Source organism: Prionailurus viverrinus, chromosome B1 (genome assembly GCF_022837055.1).
Source record: "Prionailurus viverrinus isolate Anna chromosome B1, UM_Priviv_1.0, whole genome shotgun sequence".
Taxonomy (NCBI): Eukaryota; Metazoa; Chordata; class Mammalia; order Carnivora; family Felidae; genus Prionailurus; species Prionailurus viverrinus.
This window is the reverse complement of record NC_062564.1, coordinates 120,055,567-120,076,143: the sequence shown is the minus strand read 5'-3', so window position 1 is coordinate 120,076,143 and position 20,577 is coordinate 120,055,567. Positions and strand designations below refer to the sequence as shown.

The window sequence follows — 20,577 nt, the reverse complement described above, 5'->3', positions numbered from 1 at the left end:
TTCTGTGGCCCATCAAGGAGCACATTCGCTACAACTTTGGTCCTGCAGTTGCCAAAGTCTTATATTCCATGCACTGTGTCAGATACTAAGAAAAAAAACACGGAAAATTTATTTAAGGCTGTGGGAAATTATCAAATTGTAATCTCAAGCCAAGTGTAGAAACACGTAGTCTCTAATTATTAAGGAGAGTGGTTCCCAAGAAGCTCAAAGCATTGTGTCCTTCACAGTTTTTCTCAGGGGATCAAGGGAGGAACATTTTTGCATAAGGGCCGGGAAGCTGAAATGACTTTCTCAGGATATATGCGGCGCTGGCTGCAGAGCACAGCCATGAAGCTTGTCTTCTGAAAAGATCCAGCAATCTAGACAGCCGCCTGCCAGGCACTTACAAAAGCTCTACCGTTGGAGTTTTCTCTCTTTCATTGCATGGTCCCATAAAGTCACATCATTAGCACGTTTAACATGTGTGAATCCCACACAATATCAGCAAAGGACAGTGCAGTTTCAGTCCTGCCATGAACTAGCCAATTAGCACATGCTAAAGTGAGGCCAGGTTGGGCTGTGCCCGAGGGTAGGGGTTTGTGAGGTTCTCAGTGTGAGCCTGCAGCTGAGTGTGATCTGGTATTTAAAGCTGTGCATTTGACATGAAACATGACTCCCCAACATGCACACGTGCCACACGGTAGGGCTGACGTTACATATTATATGTGGCATGAAGAATTTCAGGGCACTGTTTTTACTATATATCATTTTGGCCTTACGTATCATGCAGGGTCCTGAGTTATAAACAAGAAACCATACTTTGGAGAAAACAGAAAAGAAACTTAAGATGTTTTAGGTATCTCTCGGAGGGTCAGAGATTCAGGACTGAAGCAAGAGGTTACATTCCGAAATCATGCCGCCCAGCTGTTCGGTGAAGACCCTAAAGCAGTCAGTCCCAGGCATGCAATTCAAACGGCTGGCCCCACATCCAGCCCACACAGCTGCCAGGAGGCCCTGGCTACTGCTGCTCCAAAGCCAAAGCCAGAAGCCACACTGGTGCCTACTCCCTCGTATTGCCTTCTTCCAATCAGAAGTCGCATCTCAATCTCACTGCAGAGTCCAGGTTCGAGCTTGTACCCTGGCTTCAGGGAGCCATGGAAAACAATTTCCCAGCATCCTACTGGGGATAGCGTACCCAAGCGTCTGGCCTATATTAAGCGGGCAGCAAATGTTATCTATGGTTACTATTATTACATCCCTTAGGAAGGGCAGGTCTCATTGAAATCCAAATGAGGTAAGACAAAGGAACAAGTCCCACTTTTCTCTCACACCCACTTGTCCCAGGCTCATGAAGGCCTGGCTTAGGAACGAGAAAGAGATTTCAAAATCCTAAGTCTAGAGATTGCAAATTTATCTGCTACATATTTTTTGGTTTTGTTCATTTTTTTTTTTCTGGAAAGAAACTACATCAATATATATAATTCCCTTCCTAGCTGTTCCACATCAGTTATTATAGATAATTTGCATTTCGTTATGTGAATATTTCGCTATTAAGAAAAGATATGTTTTCAGTTCAAAGACTGAGTATTTATTTGATTAAGTAAATGCGTGACGCCTGGGTGGCTCAGTCAAGCGGCTCAGTCATTTCTCCGAAATGAAACCACTCTTCATTTCGGCTCAGGTTGTGATCTCATGGTCATGAGATCAAGCCCCACGTTGGGCTCCACACTGAGTGTGGAGCCTGCTAAGATCCCCCCCCGCCCCTGCCCCTACCATGCTCATGCAATTTCTCTCTCTCTCTTAAAAAAAAAAAAAAAAAAAAAAAGTCTTAAGTAAATGCAAAAAAAACCCTCACTAAAGCATTCTCAAGTAAAGGTGTAAAACAAGCTTAAACTTCACTAAAATTAGAGAATAAAACTTTCTTGAAGAATACATTTAATCACTGTGTGGGGGGGAAAGGGTAGGAAAGGTTTTAAATCAACTATACAGATTCCAAGGTCTCCAGCTGCACAATTTTTATAACAACACATCCTGGTCATCCCATTTTCTTCTTGGCAATTATAGATTTGGTGATTAAGCTACTTTGAAGCAGTAAATCAAAGAGAGTAGAGGGAATTTCTTTTTTCTATTTTTGAGAGGGGGGAGGGACAAACAGAGAGAGAATCTTAGGTAGGTCGATGTTGGGCTTGATCCCATGAACCATGAGATTATGACCTGAGCCGAAATCAAGAGTCTGATGCTCAACCAAATGAGCTACCCAGGTGCCCCTGCGGGATATTTTTAAAAATTGATAGACTCGGGGCGCCTGGGTGGCTCAGTCGGTTAAGCGTCCAACTTCAGCTCAGGTCATGATCTCAGGGCTCGTGGGTTCGAGCCCTGCGTCAGGCTCCGTGCTGACAGCTTGAAGCCTGCTTTGGATTCTGTGTCTCCTGCTCTCTCTGCCCCTCCCCTGCTCACGCTCTGTCTCTGTGTCTCAAAACTAAACATTAAAAAACATGCATAGACTCTACTTAAACACTCAAAATCAGCATGCTTCTCCTGGGGCTTCCTGGCTGCAGCATGTTACTCCTCCCCATTACACAGGTTTGCTCCAGTGTCAATGCAGCACTTCATACTTCAGGAATGAGGCAGCAGAGCCCCAGGGAAAGAGCCTGGAATGCAGTCAGTGCAGGAGACATCGGCGGTGATGACTCCCACTGCCGCTTCCTGCTCTCTGCTCCAGCCCCACTCCAGAGGGGCCAAGGGATAGCAGGATGGCAGGAACCCTAAACTTTGACAAACACTGAGTTCGAAAAAAAGTCATTTGGTCTTTGCTTCCAGTGGGAAGAGGCTGACCTTTCCCAGGTCCCAGGTAAACTCAGCACCCAGGAGAAATTTTGCAAAATGCAGAATGCAGCGTGCTTGCCCCCAAAGCAGGGCAGGTCTGCAAGGCCACCGTGACCCCAGGCCACTGGTACTTACAGTGATGTGTGCCTTCTGGAGCCCCACGGTCTCATTCAGCGAAGACAGGAAGTGATGGTTGGTTGGGCTCACAAGTTGGTTGTCCGTTGAAAGGTAAAAGGAAACCACACAGCTTTGCCGGGTACAGTTCCCACAACGCCCCAACAATGCAGGCACCTGCTCCTTGTATAGGAGAACGGCCTTCCCTGCTTCCATGACAAAACGCTCGGTCTCAGAGGAGCACAAGGGCTCCAGGGAACTCCATGTGTGGACTCTCACCTAGGGAGACACAAGACAGAGCAAAACCAAACATTCTTGGTTACTTGGTTACTATTGTGTTTTTTGTTTTTGTTTTTGTTTTTGTTTTGTTTTGTGTTTTTAGAGAACACCAGTAATAATAGATGCAAGTCAGAACAGCAGAACTGGTTAAGAGCCTATGAAACCTGGGTTGAACAGGGTTCGACCAGTCCTACTATGTACTACCATGTAACTGAGCAAGTGACTCGACTTCTCGAAGGCTCTGTTTCTCCACATGTAAAATGAGAATAATAACAGCACTGGCTTCACAGGTGGTTGTGAGAATTAAACAAAGTAATCCATGGAACACACACGACCTGGTGTATTGCTGTTATTCTATAACCGGCACCTATTCAGTGTCCTCCAAATTGCAGCCTCCCAGGACTGCTTTGAGGTTGTTTTTTTTTTTTTTTTTTTAGAAATTTTTTTAACGTTTATTTATTTTTGAGAGACAGAGACAGAGTATGAGTAGGGGAGGGGCAGAGAGACAGGGAGACACAGAATCAGAAGCAGGCTCCAGGCTCTGAGCTGTCAGCACAGAGCCCAATGCGGGGCTCGAACTCACGAACTGCGAGATCACGACCCGAGCTGAAGTCAGATACTTAACCAACTGAGCCACCCAGTGCCCCAGGACTTCTTTGAGGTTCTACCCTCTCTTTTTGCCTAGCATTGTTTTCTCTTTTCTTTTTCCTGCAAGAACTATAACCAAATCACTCAAGAAATAATCAAAAACTCTCCATCTTAAAGAGAAAAAAAACCAAGCAACTTACAGTGAGAGTCGCTTTACAGTCAGAGTGAAGGTCTGACACACCATAGATGAAAAACGCATCTTGATCCTCAAATCCCACTGGCAACAGTGGAGCGAAGAAATGTCGAGCAAAGTAATGAAGCATTTTCCACTTTCCACCATATTCTAAAAATAGGAAAGTTAAGACACGGCCAGGGTGAGACAGTCAGGGTTATCCTGCCCGTGGTCCAGCTGTGTCTGACTTGTCAGGATTCCAGGGACTGGGCACAGGAGGGAGAGTCCACAGGGGCAGGAACGCACATTTGTTGAGGGCTCGGAACATTCTGGACATTACCTCATGGCATTCTTACATCTTTAACATCTACCTTACAAATGAGGAAACGGAGGCTCAAGCCATTAAATCAAACATTTAATTTTAATCAAACGTTTAATCAAACATTAAATCAGGCAGTACTTTGAGCCCAGACCTGACTCCTAGGTAGCACTTTCTCATACATAATTCTGCTTCCAGGAGCTCAGTGTACCAAAGGTCCTTTTTACTACATACACATGAAGATGGAAATCAGTAGGGCGGCAATAAAAATGTTACATATATTAGTAATCGTAAGAAAATGTTACAATTGTATCAAATATTATAAATATTCATTTATAAGAGTTATGGAGAACACAGTCAATAATATTGTAATAACTTTATATGGTGACAGATCGTAACTACACTTAATCATGGTGGGCACTTTGTAATGTACACAAATGTCGAATCACTACACAGTACACCTGAAAAAAGCATAGAACACTGAAAAAAAATTAAAAAGTAACAGAAAGAGTTATTTAAAACTCACAGTCTCCTTTCCCATACACACAAAATCCTCTGAGTGAAATAAAACCACCATTATCACAAATACCTCTGGCAAATGTAGACTGGAGAACACACAGATGACAATTCATGGCAGTTGCTCAGATACAATTAGAAGCTTTTGAGAATCTATTATTTCTGTGCCCTGTTGGCATGTGTGGTATGCTTAATCCACAAACTAAAATATATGTTCAACATGCCTCTATTTCGGAAAGAAGATCTTTCCCCACAAAGCACTGCACTTCTGAACAACTTCAAGAGAGATGGCAGGAAGGGAAGCGGGGAGGAGGGGTGAGGGGGTGGGGTGTGGGGGGAGATGTCATGTCCAGAATTCACAGTGCACGCTGCTGACATGTAGGAATGTGGTTTGAAGTTCAAATAGAAAGAATTTCTTCCAATTTTGCAAATTTCAACTCTCAACCCTCCAGTCACAACTCATAATAGTTCCCCTTAAAAACAACAAACAGGGAGGGGTGGACAGGCCTCTCCTATTAGATCTATAAAATGAACTAGAACTTACACAATTGACCTTGAATAATATGGGGGTTAATATGCACCAAACCCTGTGCAGTCAGATATGTGTATAATTTTGACTCCCCCAAAATTTAACTACTAATAGCTTACTATTGACCAGAAGCCTTACCAATAACATAAACTCAATTAACACATATTTTGTGTATTGTATATATTATACTCTGTGTTCTTACTATAAAGTAAGCTAGGGAAAAGAAAATATTAAGAAAGTCATAAGGAAGACAGAATACATTTATAGTACTGTACTGTATTTACCAAAAAAATCCTAATATTACTGGACCCACACAGTTCAACCCCATGTTGTTCAAGGGTCAACTGTATTTGGAAAGCTTTCTCATAAATGGAAGATGGCTCAGACCTGAGGTGACATGCACACTCTCACATGTGGTATCCATTACAGGGGAGACCTCACGTGCGCAGTTCTAACTTCATGGTCACACGCAGAATACAGGAGAACAGCAATGGAAACAAAAGGTCTCACTAGGACACACACTAGTTGCTAATCAGTGACAAAGTATGGATACCAATATAATATCCTACATAATCAGCTAAAAATGCTATGTGATTTCTGGCTTTTCCATTAGCTCTGTAACTGTCCAAGTTGATGAGCCAAGCAAAATACAATGTCCAGGTGGATTTCTGTATTTGCAAAATTGTAACTAAAAATGAGGCTTATTGTTTAAAAGGAAATATATAAGAATCTTTCGGTTCCAAGCAGCTATGATACCTTTGAGGTATCGCTATTTCAGGTGATAAGAGGTGACACATACTTTTCCCTACCCCACCTGCACACCAGATTTATTGAGCCATTGAAGCAGAATTAAACAGAGGCTATGAGGCTGCCCAGAGCAAGAACACACACAGCATAACCTGTCACACCTTCTCCCAGGCTCTTGCTTTCGGTAACGGGTAGAAGATGGTGAGCCTCTCCATGGAGGCACCCTCCTGCAAGAGTTTAGAAAACAAATTCTTGCTCTGCCATCATACACCTGTACTTGGGTTTAGTCACCCTTTCTAAAGAACTCATTCAAAGAATCTGCATGCAGTCGTTTAAGGGAAGAGTTACAAAGACTGGACTCCTCCAGTTCTTGAACTAAACTCTGCTCCAGGAGCCCACAAGCTCAGCCACATACAGAAGGCAGGGTCAGGGTCTAAGTGTCTCTGAACAATATCTCTTTGTCCAGCTTTAAGCGTCCCAGAAAGGCTACTCCCCCCGCGTCTACCCCTGATTCTCATTCAATACTCTTTTATCTGGTTGGTGTTGATAAAGACTTTGGTCAGAGAACCTGGATCAAAACTCCAATTTCCTGCAAGAGGTGATTCAGCACTAATCAAAGCATGCAGGCAATGGTCTCCTTGGATTTACTTCCACAGCTAATTTAAGAGCCTCCCCCAGCAAAGTGGCTTTTTTACTTTATGGCCTTGCCTCATTTTTGACCCAAAACATTTGTTTATATTTCTGACTGAACTTTGCTTCAAACCACCTCTAGTGAACGCCAAAGAATCATTATTACTCCATACTTTTAAAAAATGTATCAAAGCAGAATAATTCAACTGCAGGCATCATGCCAGTCATATGTGTTGCCAACTAAATGGGTTCAACTGATAACTCTTCCTACTTGGATTTCTGACTCTACTACCTTTCTCCTAGAGATAAATAAGGCAAAAATAAGACCTTAGAAGTCTTAAGTGGTGGTGGTGGTGGGGGGTGCTTAAAGGGGAATCTAGGAAAAGGATATTCTAACACTTACTTGGGCCAGCCTTCCACATGGTTGAATTCATCTAAATAATTTAGAAGAAAAGATGCTTAAGTAAATACTTCTTTTGCTTGGAAAGTCCTCCTAATTAAATTCAAATTTTTAAGCAATAATGAGACACATGGCTGAGATCTTCATGCATGAATCTAACCCCTGGATTAGCCCGCTTTTGTGACTTTGCACAGCCCAGAACTCAAACCGGGCTGCCTCTGAGCCTCCCCCGAAAGACTAGGAAGGGGGGCGGGGTGGTTCATAGGCTACTGGGGAACCGCCCCTCCCCTGCGAAGGGGTTCTACTTGGGTTAATCTGACCCCTCAGGCCCTGTGCTTTGTCAGTGCCTCTCCGCACAGGTATTGCTTTCTCTCACATGCACAATGAATGCTGAAACACTTACCTAGGGAAGCCCAGGAGGGAGCCTGCCAGATATCATTCAGCTGCCAATAAAGTGCGCCCATGGTGTGTCCTTTTCCATCCACTATCTCGCTGCGACTGCGGCGGTAGAATTCAGTCTCTGTTTTGACACACTGCGCCTGCATCACCTGATTCAGGGGAGAGCATTGAAGCACAGGTGTTATTGTTCGATGTGAGTGTTTAGGTCTGAGAAAACAGCAGGCTTGAGGGTGTTTTTTAAAGTTGTGTGTAAGCGTTTTATTTTTTGAGAGACAGAGAGAGACAGAGCACGAGCAGGGGAGGGGCAGAGAGAGAGGGAGACACAGAATCCGAAGCAGGCTCCAGGCTCCCAGCTGTCAGCACAGAGCCTGATGTGGGGCTCAAACCCACGAACCACGAGATCATGAGCTGAGTTGAAGTCAGACGTTTAACCAACTGAGCCACCCAGGCACCCCTTCCCTCTCTCTCTTTCTGCCTCTCCCCGCTCCTCTGCCACTGCCCCTGTCTCTCTGCCCTCCCCTGCTCGCTCGCTCTCTCTCTCTCTCAAAAATAAATAAACATTTGAGAAAAAGGAGAAGACAAAAAGAGAGGACAGAACCTAGCAGCCAAAGAGGATGCATGTAGTGAGGGGAAAATGCACAGGCCCAGAATGAAAGGCCAGGGTGGCCAGAGAGCAAAAAGCCCGGAGCAATGGAAGAGAGGCCAGTGAGATTCCAGGATCAGACCTGGGAAGATTCTGGTGTGTGCCTTAGAGGCAACTGGAAGTCACGCAAAGCCTGTATGCTGACAGGTGAAGTGACCAGATTTGCATGCCCATAAGAAGACACTACTGACTGAAAGAAGAACGGACTGCAGGGGCTAGGAGTGGGAGACCATTCAATGTGGGACTGGACTCTTTCCTAGGATCCACATTTATGAAGTAGGAAAGAAGTAAAATAGGAAAGAGGTTAAATAGGAAACAGGAAAGATAAATAAGAAAGAAGTAAAAACAGAATTCTGAAGTGGGAACAAAATATCAGTGTATAACCAGAGAAGGAAATTATCTCTTTCCGGCAAAAAAGAAAACTTCTAGGACAAAGCCATAACCTATGAAATAGTCATGCTTGTGCTTAACTGGATCTAATTCAGAGGACACCTAGATATTTTACTCATAGCCTTGGTAGAGGTGACTTGGATTTTCTTTTTCTTCATGGTGAATTTAAGCTTCTTTTCAGGGGGAAAAAAAATCTCAGGGGCATCCAATGATTTACATTGCTCCAAATTCTTTTCCAATCTTTGTTAACACATGTGGTAACATATACATTTGTAACTTAGTGTAACTTAGTTTTCACATGTGTACATTTCCATGCCCCGCACTGGCTAGCATCGCTGTGCTTTAAATGGCTATACAGTTTTACCACTGTGTGATTAATCATTCCTCAATTATTAGGCATTTGAATGGTTTCCAGTTTTGTTTCTTTAAATGCAGGAGCTAAGAACATTTTATGTTCTTGTGTTCTTTATGCAACAAATGTTGGACCCCTTATTGCATATTGCTATATTAGATTCCAGTCAAGAGGTTGCTATAAATTGGTGGCCCCCAAGCTGACCTTTGCCCACACAGATTTTAATTGGCCCAGAGGCAGGGGTTCTTGTTTTGCTTTGTTTTGTTTTGAAGCAGGTGTTTTTTGTTTCTTATTTGGATGTTATTTAATGTCTTAAGTCAGGGTTTATATGTTCCATTTGCCACAATTCCCAATAGCCATACTCCCATGCATTTAAAATACCTGCCTGGTCCCCCCAAACATCTGAATTTCCAGTCTCTATTTCAATTTTCAGAACTATACTTGCAAGATATATTTATTTTGGTCTATCTATTCTAACAATTTCCTCGCTGTAGTTTATCTTTTCTGGTTTAACAGGTAAATACTTACAATCTTTGAGAATTTTTAAACTTAAAAACTTTGTTTACAAGCATGCAGGATTGCCCACCCCTTAGGGCTAGCAACGAAAGGCAAATGGCACTAGGCAAGCCCTAACTAGTGGCCTGTCACATCTGAACTTGGTATGAAGGAGGATAATCGAGACTCTAGTGCTCCGGCTCTGGCACAGTGCAGTGGACACCACAGACAGACGGTTTCACGCCAGTATCGTAGATCTGGGTTTACCCAAATCGGTGGATGCCGATCAGGGCTAATGAATGACACCTTTGTTCATAAAGATGCAGAAGGCCATTGCCCACTATGCTTCTTGATGGGACGCTGTACAATCGCACTTCCCTAGAAAATCCCTGGAATTGCCTCTTTCCTTTTCAAAACTGGACCTGTATGTATACACTCCTGCATCCTTCCCTAAAGAGGACAGCCTTTGCACATAAGAAGGATAAATGCTTAGTCATTTCCTAGGCTACTCAGTCCCTCTGTTAGCAGACAAATCTTATTTTAGTTTCAAAAAAGTCTATTTTCAGCAGCTTGCTTGATTACACTTATGAAATCAGTCTCCTTGGAGAAACAGATGGTAGGGTAAAAAGAAATTGGACCAGGACACCAAGACCTAGGTTCCATTTCCAGCTTTGCCACTGTGATGGAGATTGCCAACTGTTTACAAAAACCCATTACCCCTGTCCTCGAGGGTGACAGAGCTGTAGGAGGGCTACATGCTTCAGAAGCACACCCCTTGCCCTTGGAACTAGGGGTAGCCATGTGACTAAGCCCTCCTGACAGAATGTGACTTATATTCTTTATATACTTAAAAGTATCCTGAGGATAAGAATCTTCCAATCTAGCCATGTTATAAACTGATACAATTTATACCATACAATTCCCCTGTGTGTTTTCCAATTCATTGGCTTATAATGTAGGCACAGGTTGTGCACTCCCGCCACTACCTAATTCCAGAATGTTATCACCCCAAAAGGAAACACAGTACTGTACTGGTTAACAGCCACTCCTCATTCTCCCTTCTCCTCCTTACGTGAAAACTACTCATCTCCTTTTTGTCTCTATGGATTTACCTATTCTGGACATTTCATATAAGTGGGATGATACGATATACGGCCTTTGTGACTGGCTTTCTTCACTTAGCATAATGTTTTCAAGGTTCATCCATGTTGTAGCATGTATCATTATTCAATTCCTTTTTATTGCTGAGTAATATTTCATTGTATAGGTATGCCACATTTTATTTATCCATTCACGAGTTGATAAACATTTGGATTGTTTTAACTTGTTGGCTCTGAAAAATGCTATGAACATTTGTGCACAAGTTTTTGCGTGAACACGTTTCAATATTCTCAGATATATACCTAAAAGTAGAACTTCTGAGTCCTATGGTAACTCGATGTTTAACTTTTTGAGAAACTGACAAGCTTTTCCACAGCAGCTGCATCACTTTACATTCCCACCGGCAACCATACGAGGGTTCCAATTTCTCTACATCCTTACTGTGATGGTTAACTTTACGTGTGAACTTGACTGGGCTAAGGGATGCCCAAATGGCTGGTAAAATGATTTCTGAGTGTACCTGTTGGATGTTTCTAGGGATTCAGAAGATTAAATAAAGAAGATCCATCCTCACCAATGTGGGTGGGCATCATCCAATCAGTTGACGGCCTGAATTAAACAAAAAGCAGAGGAAGACCATTTCTCTTTCTTTTTTGACTTGGGATATCCATCTTCTGCTCTCAGACAATGGGGCTCCTGGTTCTTGGGCCTTTGGACTCCAGAACTTACACCAGTGGCCCCTCAGTTCTCAGACCTTTAGAGTCAAATTGCATTACACCACTGGCTTTTCTGGTTTTCCATCTTGTGGATGGATTGTAGGACTTCTCAGCTTCCATAACTATGTGAGCCAATTCCTACAATAAATGTCATATATATTTGTGTGTATATCTTATTGGTTCTATTTCCCTGGAGAACCCTGAACAATACACTTACCAATAATTCTTTATTATTAATATTATAGATATTCCAGTGGGTATGAGTGGTTGTCTGTGGTTTTGATTTGCATTTCCCTAGTGACTAATGATGTTAAGAATTTTTTCATGGTACTTATTGGTCATTTTCTTTGGAGAAATGTTTATTTGAATCTTTTGCTTGTTTTTTAATCTAGGTGTCTTTTTCATTAGTGAATTTAAGAGTTTTTATACATATTATGGATCCTTATTACATATATGACTCACAAAATTTTTCTCCCATTCTGTGGATTATCTTTTCGCTATTGTGATATTGACCTCTGACACACAAAAGTCTCTAATTTTGATGAAGTACAACTTACCTATTTTTTCATTGGTTGCTTGTGTTTTAGGTGTCATATCTAAGAAACTGTTGCCAAATCAAAATTCACAAAGATTTACACCTATGTTTTCTAAGAATTTTATAAATTCAGCTCTTTTTTTTTAGTATTGATTTATTTTTGACACAGAGAGAGTCAGAGTGCAAGCAGGGAGGGTCAGAGAGAGAGGGAAACACAGAATATGAAGCAGGCTCCAGGCTCCAAGCCATCAGCACAGAGCCCGATGCGGGGCTCGAACTCACAAACTGCGAGATCATGACCTGAGCCGAAGATGGACGTTTAAGCGACTGAACCACCCAGGCACCCCTATAATTGTAACTCTTATATTTAGATCTTTCATCCATTTTAAGTTAATTCTTGTATATGATATGAGGTCGGGCTCCACATTCATTTTCTTCTACATGTGGATATCTTTTTTCCAGCACCATTTGTTCAAAACACTATTCTGTCTCCATTTTATTGTCTTGGCACCCTTATAGAAAATCATTTGATCATAGACTTATTTGTTTATTTCTGGACTCTGAATTCTATTCAATCAACCTACATGTCTGGCCTTAGGTCAATACCACACTATCTTGATTACTGTAGCTTTGTAGTTATGTTTTCAAAGCTGGGAATGTGAATCTTCCAAATTTGTTCTTTTTCCAGATTTTTTTTTCCATTTTGGATACCTTGAATTTCCATATGTATTTTAGGATCATTTTCCCCATTTCTCTGAAAATGGCAGTAGGAATTTTGATAGGGATTATGTTGAATCTGTATATCAATTTGGGGAGTCCTACCATCTTAACAATATTAAGTCTTCCAATCCACGAACACAGATGTCTTTCTATTTCTTTAATTTCTTTCAATAATGTTTTCTAATTTTCATAGTGCAAATCCTGTATCTATTTGGTTACATATATTCCAAAATATTTTATTCTTTGTGATACTATTGTAAATGTTATTGTTTAATTTCATTTTCAAATTGTTCACGCTTAGAATATAACTGATATTTGTATATTGATCTCCTACCCTACAATGTCGTTGAATTAACCTATTTGCTCTCCTAGGTTTTTAGGTGGATATTTTTATGTTTTTCCATACATAAGATCATGTTATCTGCAGACAGAGATAGTGTTATTTCTTCCTTTCCAATTTGGATGTCTTTTATTTGATTTTCTTGCTTAATTATTTTGGCTAGAATCTTCAGTACAATATTGAATAGAAGTGGCAAGACTATCTTGCTCCTTATCTTAGGAAGAAAACTTTGTCTTTCTGTCTTTCACTATTCAATGATATTAGCAATGGGTTCTCCATAAGTTGTCACACCAGGTTGAGGAAGTCCTCTTCTTGTCCTAGTTTGTTGAAAAACAATTTTATCACAAAAATGTATTGGACTTTGTCTAATGCTTTTTATTCATCTACCAAGATTATCATGTAGTTATTTGTCCTTTATTCTATTAATATGGTATATTACATTGATTGACTTTCATATGTTGAACCAATCTTGCATTCTGGGATAAATCCCACTTGATTATGGTATATAGAGTATAGTGTATAGTGTATATACTGCTGGATTTGGATTGTTAGTATTTTATTGAAGATTTCTTTCCGTCTATACTCATAAAAGATAATAGTCTCTGTTTGCTTTTCTTATATCTTTGTCTTGTTTTAGTATCAGAACAAAACTGGTTTTGCAGAATGAGTTAGGAAGTGTTTTCCCCTCTTCCGTTTTTTGGGAAGAATTTGTGAAAGACTGGTATTAATTCTTCTTTAAATATTTTTTTTTTAGAATTCACAAGTGAAGCTATCTTTGTAGGGGGAAGTTTTTTTATTATGAACTCAATCTTTTTAGTTGTCATAGGTCTACTCAGATTTTCTATTTCTTCTTGAGTCAGTTTACATAATTTGTGTCTTTCTATGAAAAGAACTTGCTGTTTCATCTAGGTTAAATGACTTACTGTCATACAACTATTTACAGTATTCTCTTATCAATCTTTTTATTTCTTTAAGGTCAACAGTAGTGTTGCCCCTTTCATTTCTAATTTAGTAATTGGAATCTTCTCTTTTTTTTTTCTTGGCCAGTATAGCTATAGTTTTTTCAATTTTGTTGAGCATTTCAAAGAACTAACTTTTGGTTTTATTGACTTTCTCTATTGTTCCAATAAGGCCTTTTTTAATGTGCCAAATTTCTGATGTCTGCTTTATTTAACCGCTACAAATTGATGTTACAATTCAACCGAACACCTCAGTAGTTAAAGAACTTTCCTTATCTTAATTGTGAAGGGATATAATATTGTAGTTTAAAAGGCAGAAACTTGCTGCATTCATTGCCTGAGAACTTGGGCAAAATACTTAACCCTTCTGAGCCTGTTTACTCAACTATAAAATGAAAACAGTAACACAGATATGTTGTTAGGATTACATGAGAAGATATACAAAGCATCTCATGGCCCAGGGCCAGTCATGTAGTAGATAACCCAAAGATTTCTGACAGTCTACTAGCCTGCTAAATTACATGTTGCATATATATTAGTATGTAATGTACTCTATTAATAATATCACATTCATTCCCCTTCTTTACCCATCCCATTCATCCTAGAAGCTCAGCATGGCTTGGATCTTCTATCACATCTCAGTGCTGCTTACCAAACAAATAACTGTTCCAGGGTGGCAAGTATCATCAACACCTGGGCCTACAACATAGAATGCCTTTTTTCTCATTCTTGTGATCAAGTTACATGCAACACAGGAATATAAAATGGACCCTAAAGAATATGAATCTCTTGAGGTGCCTGGGTGGCTCAGCTGGTTAAGCGTCCAACTCTTGCTTTCAGCTTATGTCATGATCTCACAGCCTGTATCAGGCCCTGTACTGGCAGTGCAGAATCTGCTTGGGATTCTCTCGCTCCCTCTCGCTGCCCCTCCCCCACTCATGCTGGCTCTGTCTCTCTCAAAATAAATAAACTTAAAAATATATATATGAATCTCTTAAGGATATCCCCAAGCATCTAGCCTTCATTGCATGCTCAACAAATATGTGAAGAACAAATGAAGGCACTAGAGGGAGCTATAAGCTAAGGGGTTAGTAAAGACTATCTCCAGCCCAGCTTACTCTCTGAGTCAGGCTAGTAAGAGGCCATGCTGGCAGAGTAAGTTGCCTTAACAGTTCAGAAGTGTTAGTACAGACAGTCCTCAAACAAGGCAGTGAGGCCTGTGTGACACAGCTTAAGAGAGTATGCCTAGGTAAGTAGGCTATTTGGAATACAATATAACAGGATAAGGTAGGAGATGGAAAGGTGAGGCAAGATTATTTTGGAATATTAGAAGAGTTAAAGAAGTAAAATCCTAGGATACTTTTGCTGTTAGAAGATAAGATAGGGACAGATCTAAATGTGAAGGAACGTACTGCATAGCTTTCTCAGCCAAGATTTTTCTGAAAGTTGCAAAAAAAGAATGCTTAATAGAATGTCTTAAAACATGGTACACATGCAGGTACCCTGTTCTTCAGAATAGTAGGACAGACAATGACAAAAAGAACAGGGGGTGGAAGTAGGAACAGAGAAAATGGACCTAAGAAAGGTTTTTATTTCTTTTTAAAATTTTTTTTTAACGTTTATTTATTTTTGAGACAGAGAGAGACAGAGCATGAACGGGGGAGGGTCAGAGAGAGAGGGAGACACAGAATCTGAAACAGGCTCCAGGCTCTGAGCCATCAGCACAGAGCCTGATGCGGGGCTTGAACTCACGAACTGCAAGATCATGACCTGAGCCAAAGTCGGACGCTCAACCGACTGAGCCACCCAGGTGCCCCAAGGTTTTTATTTCTAATGCACAGGTCAAAGATGATTGTTCTAAAGTCAAATGAGCAAGGGGAGAAAGAACATTTTACTCTAACATTTCCTGTCTATCTTTCAGTCAAGAAAATCCAACATTAAAAACAAAAAAAATCATAATTTTAATTTTTTTCATCTCAGATCCCACCTAGTACATCAGAAGCTTCCAAGGTAGAACTAACAAGGACAAATCCAATTCCAAGCCAATGCCTGATAAGACACCAGTGCTAGTTTTTTTTTTAAGTTTACTTGTTTATTTCGAGAGAGAGAGAGAGCATGCAAGCAAGCAGAGTAAGAGAGAGAGAGAGAATCCCAAGCAGGCTTCATGTTGTCAGTGCAGAGCCTGACTTGGGGCTCAATCCCATGAGCCATGAGATCATGATGTGAGCCAAAATTAAGAGTCGGACGCTTAGCCAACTGAGCCATCCAGGTGCTAAATTATCAGATGAAAGCCATCACCAACAAAAACCAGCTCCTAACTATGTGCCTCTGATGCTAATGAGTTCAAAAAGAACCATTATTTCTCTCAGTTCTCTGAATGTGGTTTTGAGGAGGGGGCACCTGGGTAGCTCAGTTGGTTAAGCATCTGATTCTTGATTTCACCTCAGGTCATGATCTGACAGTTCGTGAGATAGAGCCCTGCATTGGGCTCTGTGCTGACAGCATGGCACCTACTTGGGATTCTCTCTCTCTCCCTCTCTCTTTCTCTGCCTCTCCCCTCTGCTTGTACACACACTCTCTCAAAAAAAATAAAAGATAAAAAATAAAAATTAACTAATTAATTAACAAACTTAAAAAATTTTACCTTGAACGTGGTTTTGAGGAAATAGAATAAAGTAATAGTAATAGTAATAGTAATAAAATGAACAGCTGGGAGGAGGACAGCCAGCATGAAAAACAGCAGCTGAAAAGGTTCACATGTGTATACACACAAATAAGGATCATCCTATTTCATATACCAAAACTGAGACACTTTTATAGAATAGTGGCTGTGAAAAGCTAATCATGATGAACTTCAACACTTTAAAAGGGACAGATATCAACTTTACCTTTTAACTTGTATTCTGTGAGGTAAGTTCACAAATGACACATCACACTGGTAAAACTTCCCTAACTGATAAGCTGATGGTTAAAACAATAAAATTCTCTTTATCAGTTTATCACCTTCCAAAAAAGAGTGTTCTTTTGGCTAACAGTTTTCTGCTTCAGCTTCCATCCAGAATTTTATGTTTTTATACAGGAGAAAACTGATGAGGGTGAGCAAGAGTCTGGATAAAAACTGGCATATTTTTAGGTGTTAAGATGCAAAACTTAAAATGTGATCATATTTAACAAAAACCTCTAATCTACTTCAGATCAACTCATATGACTGGGATTAGGCTCCTGCCTTATCTCTCCAAACTTGAAACAAGTATGGAAAAAACATCAGATAAAAAAGCAGTGGCTTGGAGCGCCTGGGTGGCTCAGTTGGTTAAGCGTCTGACTTTGGCTCAGGTCATGATCTCATGGTTCATGAGTTCAAGTCCCACATCGCACTTTGTGCTGACAGCTCAGAGGCTGGAGCCTGCTTCACATTCTGCGTTTCCCTCTCTCTCTGCTTCTTCCCCACTCACACTCTGTTTCTCTCTCTCAAAAATAAATATTTACAAAATTTTAATAAGTAGTGGCTTTAATACAGTCTTGTAGTTTTGATAGTTTCTTACAAAGTTAAACATAAATTTACCATATAACTGAGCAATTTCACTTGTGTATTTCAACCTAAAGGAAATGAAAATACGTGCACAAAGATTTGTATGCAAATATTCATAGTAGTGCTATTCATAAGTCAAAGATTGATAATAATCCAAATGTCCACCAACTGATGAATGTATATATAAAACATGGTATATCCATTACAACAGAATGCCATCGAGCAAGAAAGAGGAATGAAGTACAGGTACACGCCACAACATGGAAGGACTTCAAAAACAGCGTGCTAGGTGAAAGGAGCCCGATGGCTGATGCAAACATCACACATTGTATGAGTCTAGTTATATGAAACGTTGAGAAAAGGAAAATCTATAGAGACAGTAAGGAGATTAATGTTTGCCTGGGGCTGAAGGTGAGAAAGGAAAGTAACTGCAAATAGGTGCAAGAGACCTTTTTGGAATGTCAGAAATGTTCTAAAATTGGATTATGGTCATGGTTGCAGAACTTGATAAATATACTACACTTAAAATGAGTGAATCTTATGGTATGTCAATTATATCTCAATAGAGCTGTTTTAAAAAATAATCCAGTAAAGTGCATAATGGAACATGTATGCCTCAGTGATTTTTATCATGTGTATACACCCATGTAACCAGCACCCAGATCAAGATATAAAGCTTTTTTTTAGCACTCCAGAAAGTTTTCTTATACCCTTTTCTAACCATAATTCATCACGCCCTCCACAACAGGGGTTACCACTAATCGATTTATCTAGTCTATACTGAAATGTCAGTGTTTCTTTTGCTCAACATGTTTGTGAGAATCATCCAAATTGATTCTGATTTCAGCAGTTTATTCTTTTGTATTGCCGTGGAGTATTCCATTATAGAAATATACCATAGAATATATTTCTATGGTATAGAAATATACCATAATTTGTTTATAAATTCTTCTGTTAGAGAACATCTAGGCTGTTTCCACTTTGGAGCTATTATGAATAAAGCTGCTATGAACATTATTTTAGATGTCTGTTGGCAGACATATGCACTCATTTTTCTTGGGTATATAGCTAAGAGTACAAATGCTGATTCAAAGAGGAAGCAAATGTTTAGCTTGGATAGAAACTGCCATAAAATTTTCCAAAGTGGTTCAAAAAATTCTATTCCTACTAACAATGTCTAAAAGTTCCAGGTGTCACACATCCTCACCAACAGCTGGTATTGTTAGTCTATTTAATTTTAGCCGTTGTGCTAAAGTGACATCGTGTGCCTTGTGTAGGGGTACCATGGCATGATTTCAATTTGCATTTCCTCGATTAAGAATGAAATGGAACACATTTTCATATATTTACTGACCATTTGGATATCTTCTTTGGTGAAGTGCCTGTTCAAGGTTTTTGTCCGTTTTTAATAGGTTATGTCTTTTTCTTGTTACTTTATAGAAGTTCTTTATTCAGAATACAAATCTTTTATCAGATACATGTATTACAAATATGGTTCCCCAATCTGTGGCTTGTCTTTTCCCTCTCTTAATTGTGACTTGATTTACAGGAGTCTGTACAAGAGTCTGTAATTTTAATTTTTTTTTTTAACGTTTATTTATTTTTGGGACAGAGAGAGACAGAGCATGAACGGGGGAGGGGCAGAGAGAGAGGGAGACACAGAACTGGAAACAGGCTCCAGGCTCCGAGCCATCAGCCCAGAGCCTGACGCGGGGCTCGAACTCACGGACTGCGAGATCGTGACCTGGCTGAAGTCGGACGCTTAACCAACTGCGCCACCCAGGCGCCCCAAGAGTCTGTAATTTTAATGAAGTCCAATTTATCATTATTTTCTTTCATAGTGATTTTTTGTTTGCTTGTTTGCCTTGTTTTTTTAGAGAGAAAGAGACAGAGAGAGTGGAAGAGAGGGGCAGAGGGGGGGGGAGGGAGAGACAGAGAGAGAGAGAGAGAGAGAGAGAGAGAGAGAATATTAAGCAGGCTCCACACTAAGCACGGAGGCTCAATCCCATGACCCCAGGATCATGATCTGAGCTGAAATCAAGAGTCAGAGGCTCAACCGAGTCACCCAGACGCCCCTCATAGTTAGTGTTTTTTAAATGTCCTGTTTACGAAATCTTTGCCAAGATCATGAAAATAAGTTTTTTTCCCAGAAGTGTTATTATACTACCTTTCACAATTGAGTCTCTGATCACTGACCAATTAATTTTTGTATATGGCATCAAAGTTCATTTCCTTAAATTCCTATAAAGATACCCACTCGATACAGCACTGTTTATTGATAAAAATATCCTTTCCCACAGAACTGCAGTGGCATCATCGCCATCAGTCAAGTAACTATATTACACACAAGTCTGTTTTTGGACTCTATTGTGTTCTATTGGTCCATTTTGTCCTTGGGAAATGCTATTGTCTTAATTACTAAAACTTTATAGTAATCTTGAGCTAGGGAACATTTTAATGCACAATTTGTTGTAGAGCTTTGTGAGCTGTTCTTTGTAAGAGAGGCAAATGCCAAGAATGTGTAAGAGAGGTGAATGCAAAAGCACTGCATGTCATCATGTATCTATTTTGAAGAAGATAATCTCCTCAATTGGCGAAATAAAAACGTGAGTATTTTTTCACCACGTAAGGCTTACAGACTCTACATGATCCCTTATGTTAACTGCAGGAACCTGCTGAACTCCAGAATGAAAATGCCTTACCTGAGTAAGGTAAATGGTATCTTTGAATGTCTGTAATGGATCTGTGTTTTTTGGGAGTTTGAAATGAAATCCAATCTGAAGCAGCATTTCATTATTTCCACCTGCATGATGTTGTCGATGAAGTGAAAATTCGCTGTTGTAAGACCAGTCCTTTTCAGATGAAACCTTTGGAGCAGAGAATAAGAGGTACAAATTGGGAAGTCAGGAGTGAAACAACATTTCTGACAAACTTGGAAAGTATTCTACATACTGGAAAAGAGCTCAAGGTTTGTTCTGCGACTCTAATTTCACAGATGTGAGATGTTTTTGCCATCATCCTTATTATTGGTGAAAGACTAGCCCTGTGCAAAGCTGAATCACAAATCCAGGGCTTGGCATCTACACAGTCCTCTTACTCAAACCTTTAGAAAATTACACTTTGGCATTTCTGTCAAAAGTCTTGCCTTCTCAAAACATTATTCCTGTTTTTAAAACATTTATTATGTTTAGTTTTCAATGGCATTTTATTTTTTTTAATTTTTTTTAATGTTTATTTCTTTTTGAGACAGAGAGAGATAGAGCATGAATGGGGGAGGGTCAGAGAGAGAGGGAGACACA

The 20,577-nt window shown here is 40.1% G+C and overlaps 1 protein-coding gene across 6 annotated transcripts in view; it reads right to left on the bottom strand.

Moving 5' to 3' along the window:
• MANBA (mannosidase beta) overlaps nt 1–20,577 on the bottom strand; it is a 112,608-nt gene that overhangs the window by 1,428 nt on the left and 90,603 nt on the right. For 3 of the 6 annotated variants that reach the window (XM_047855577.1, XM_047855580.1, XM_047855579.1), the window contains 4 exons: nt 19,981–20,145; nt 7,503–7,647; nt 3,987–4,129; nt 2,941–3,198 (listed from right to left, as the gene is read on the bottom strand). In XM_047855577.1, coding sequence (XP_047711533.1) covers nt 2,941–3,198; nt 3,987–4,129; nt 7,503–7,647; nt 19,981–20,145 — 711 coding nt within the window. Of the gene's footprint in view, nt 1–2,940; nt 3,199–3,986; nt 6,297–7,102; nt 7,134–7,502; nt 7,648–19,980; nt 20,146–20,577 lie in introns of those variants that run through there. The other 3 variants (XR_007151507.1, XM_047855581.1, XM_047855578.1) reach the window with 3 other exon arrangements.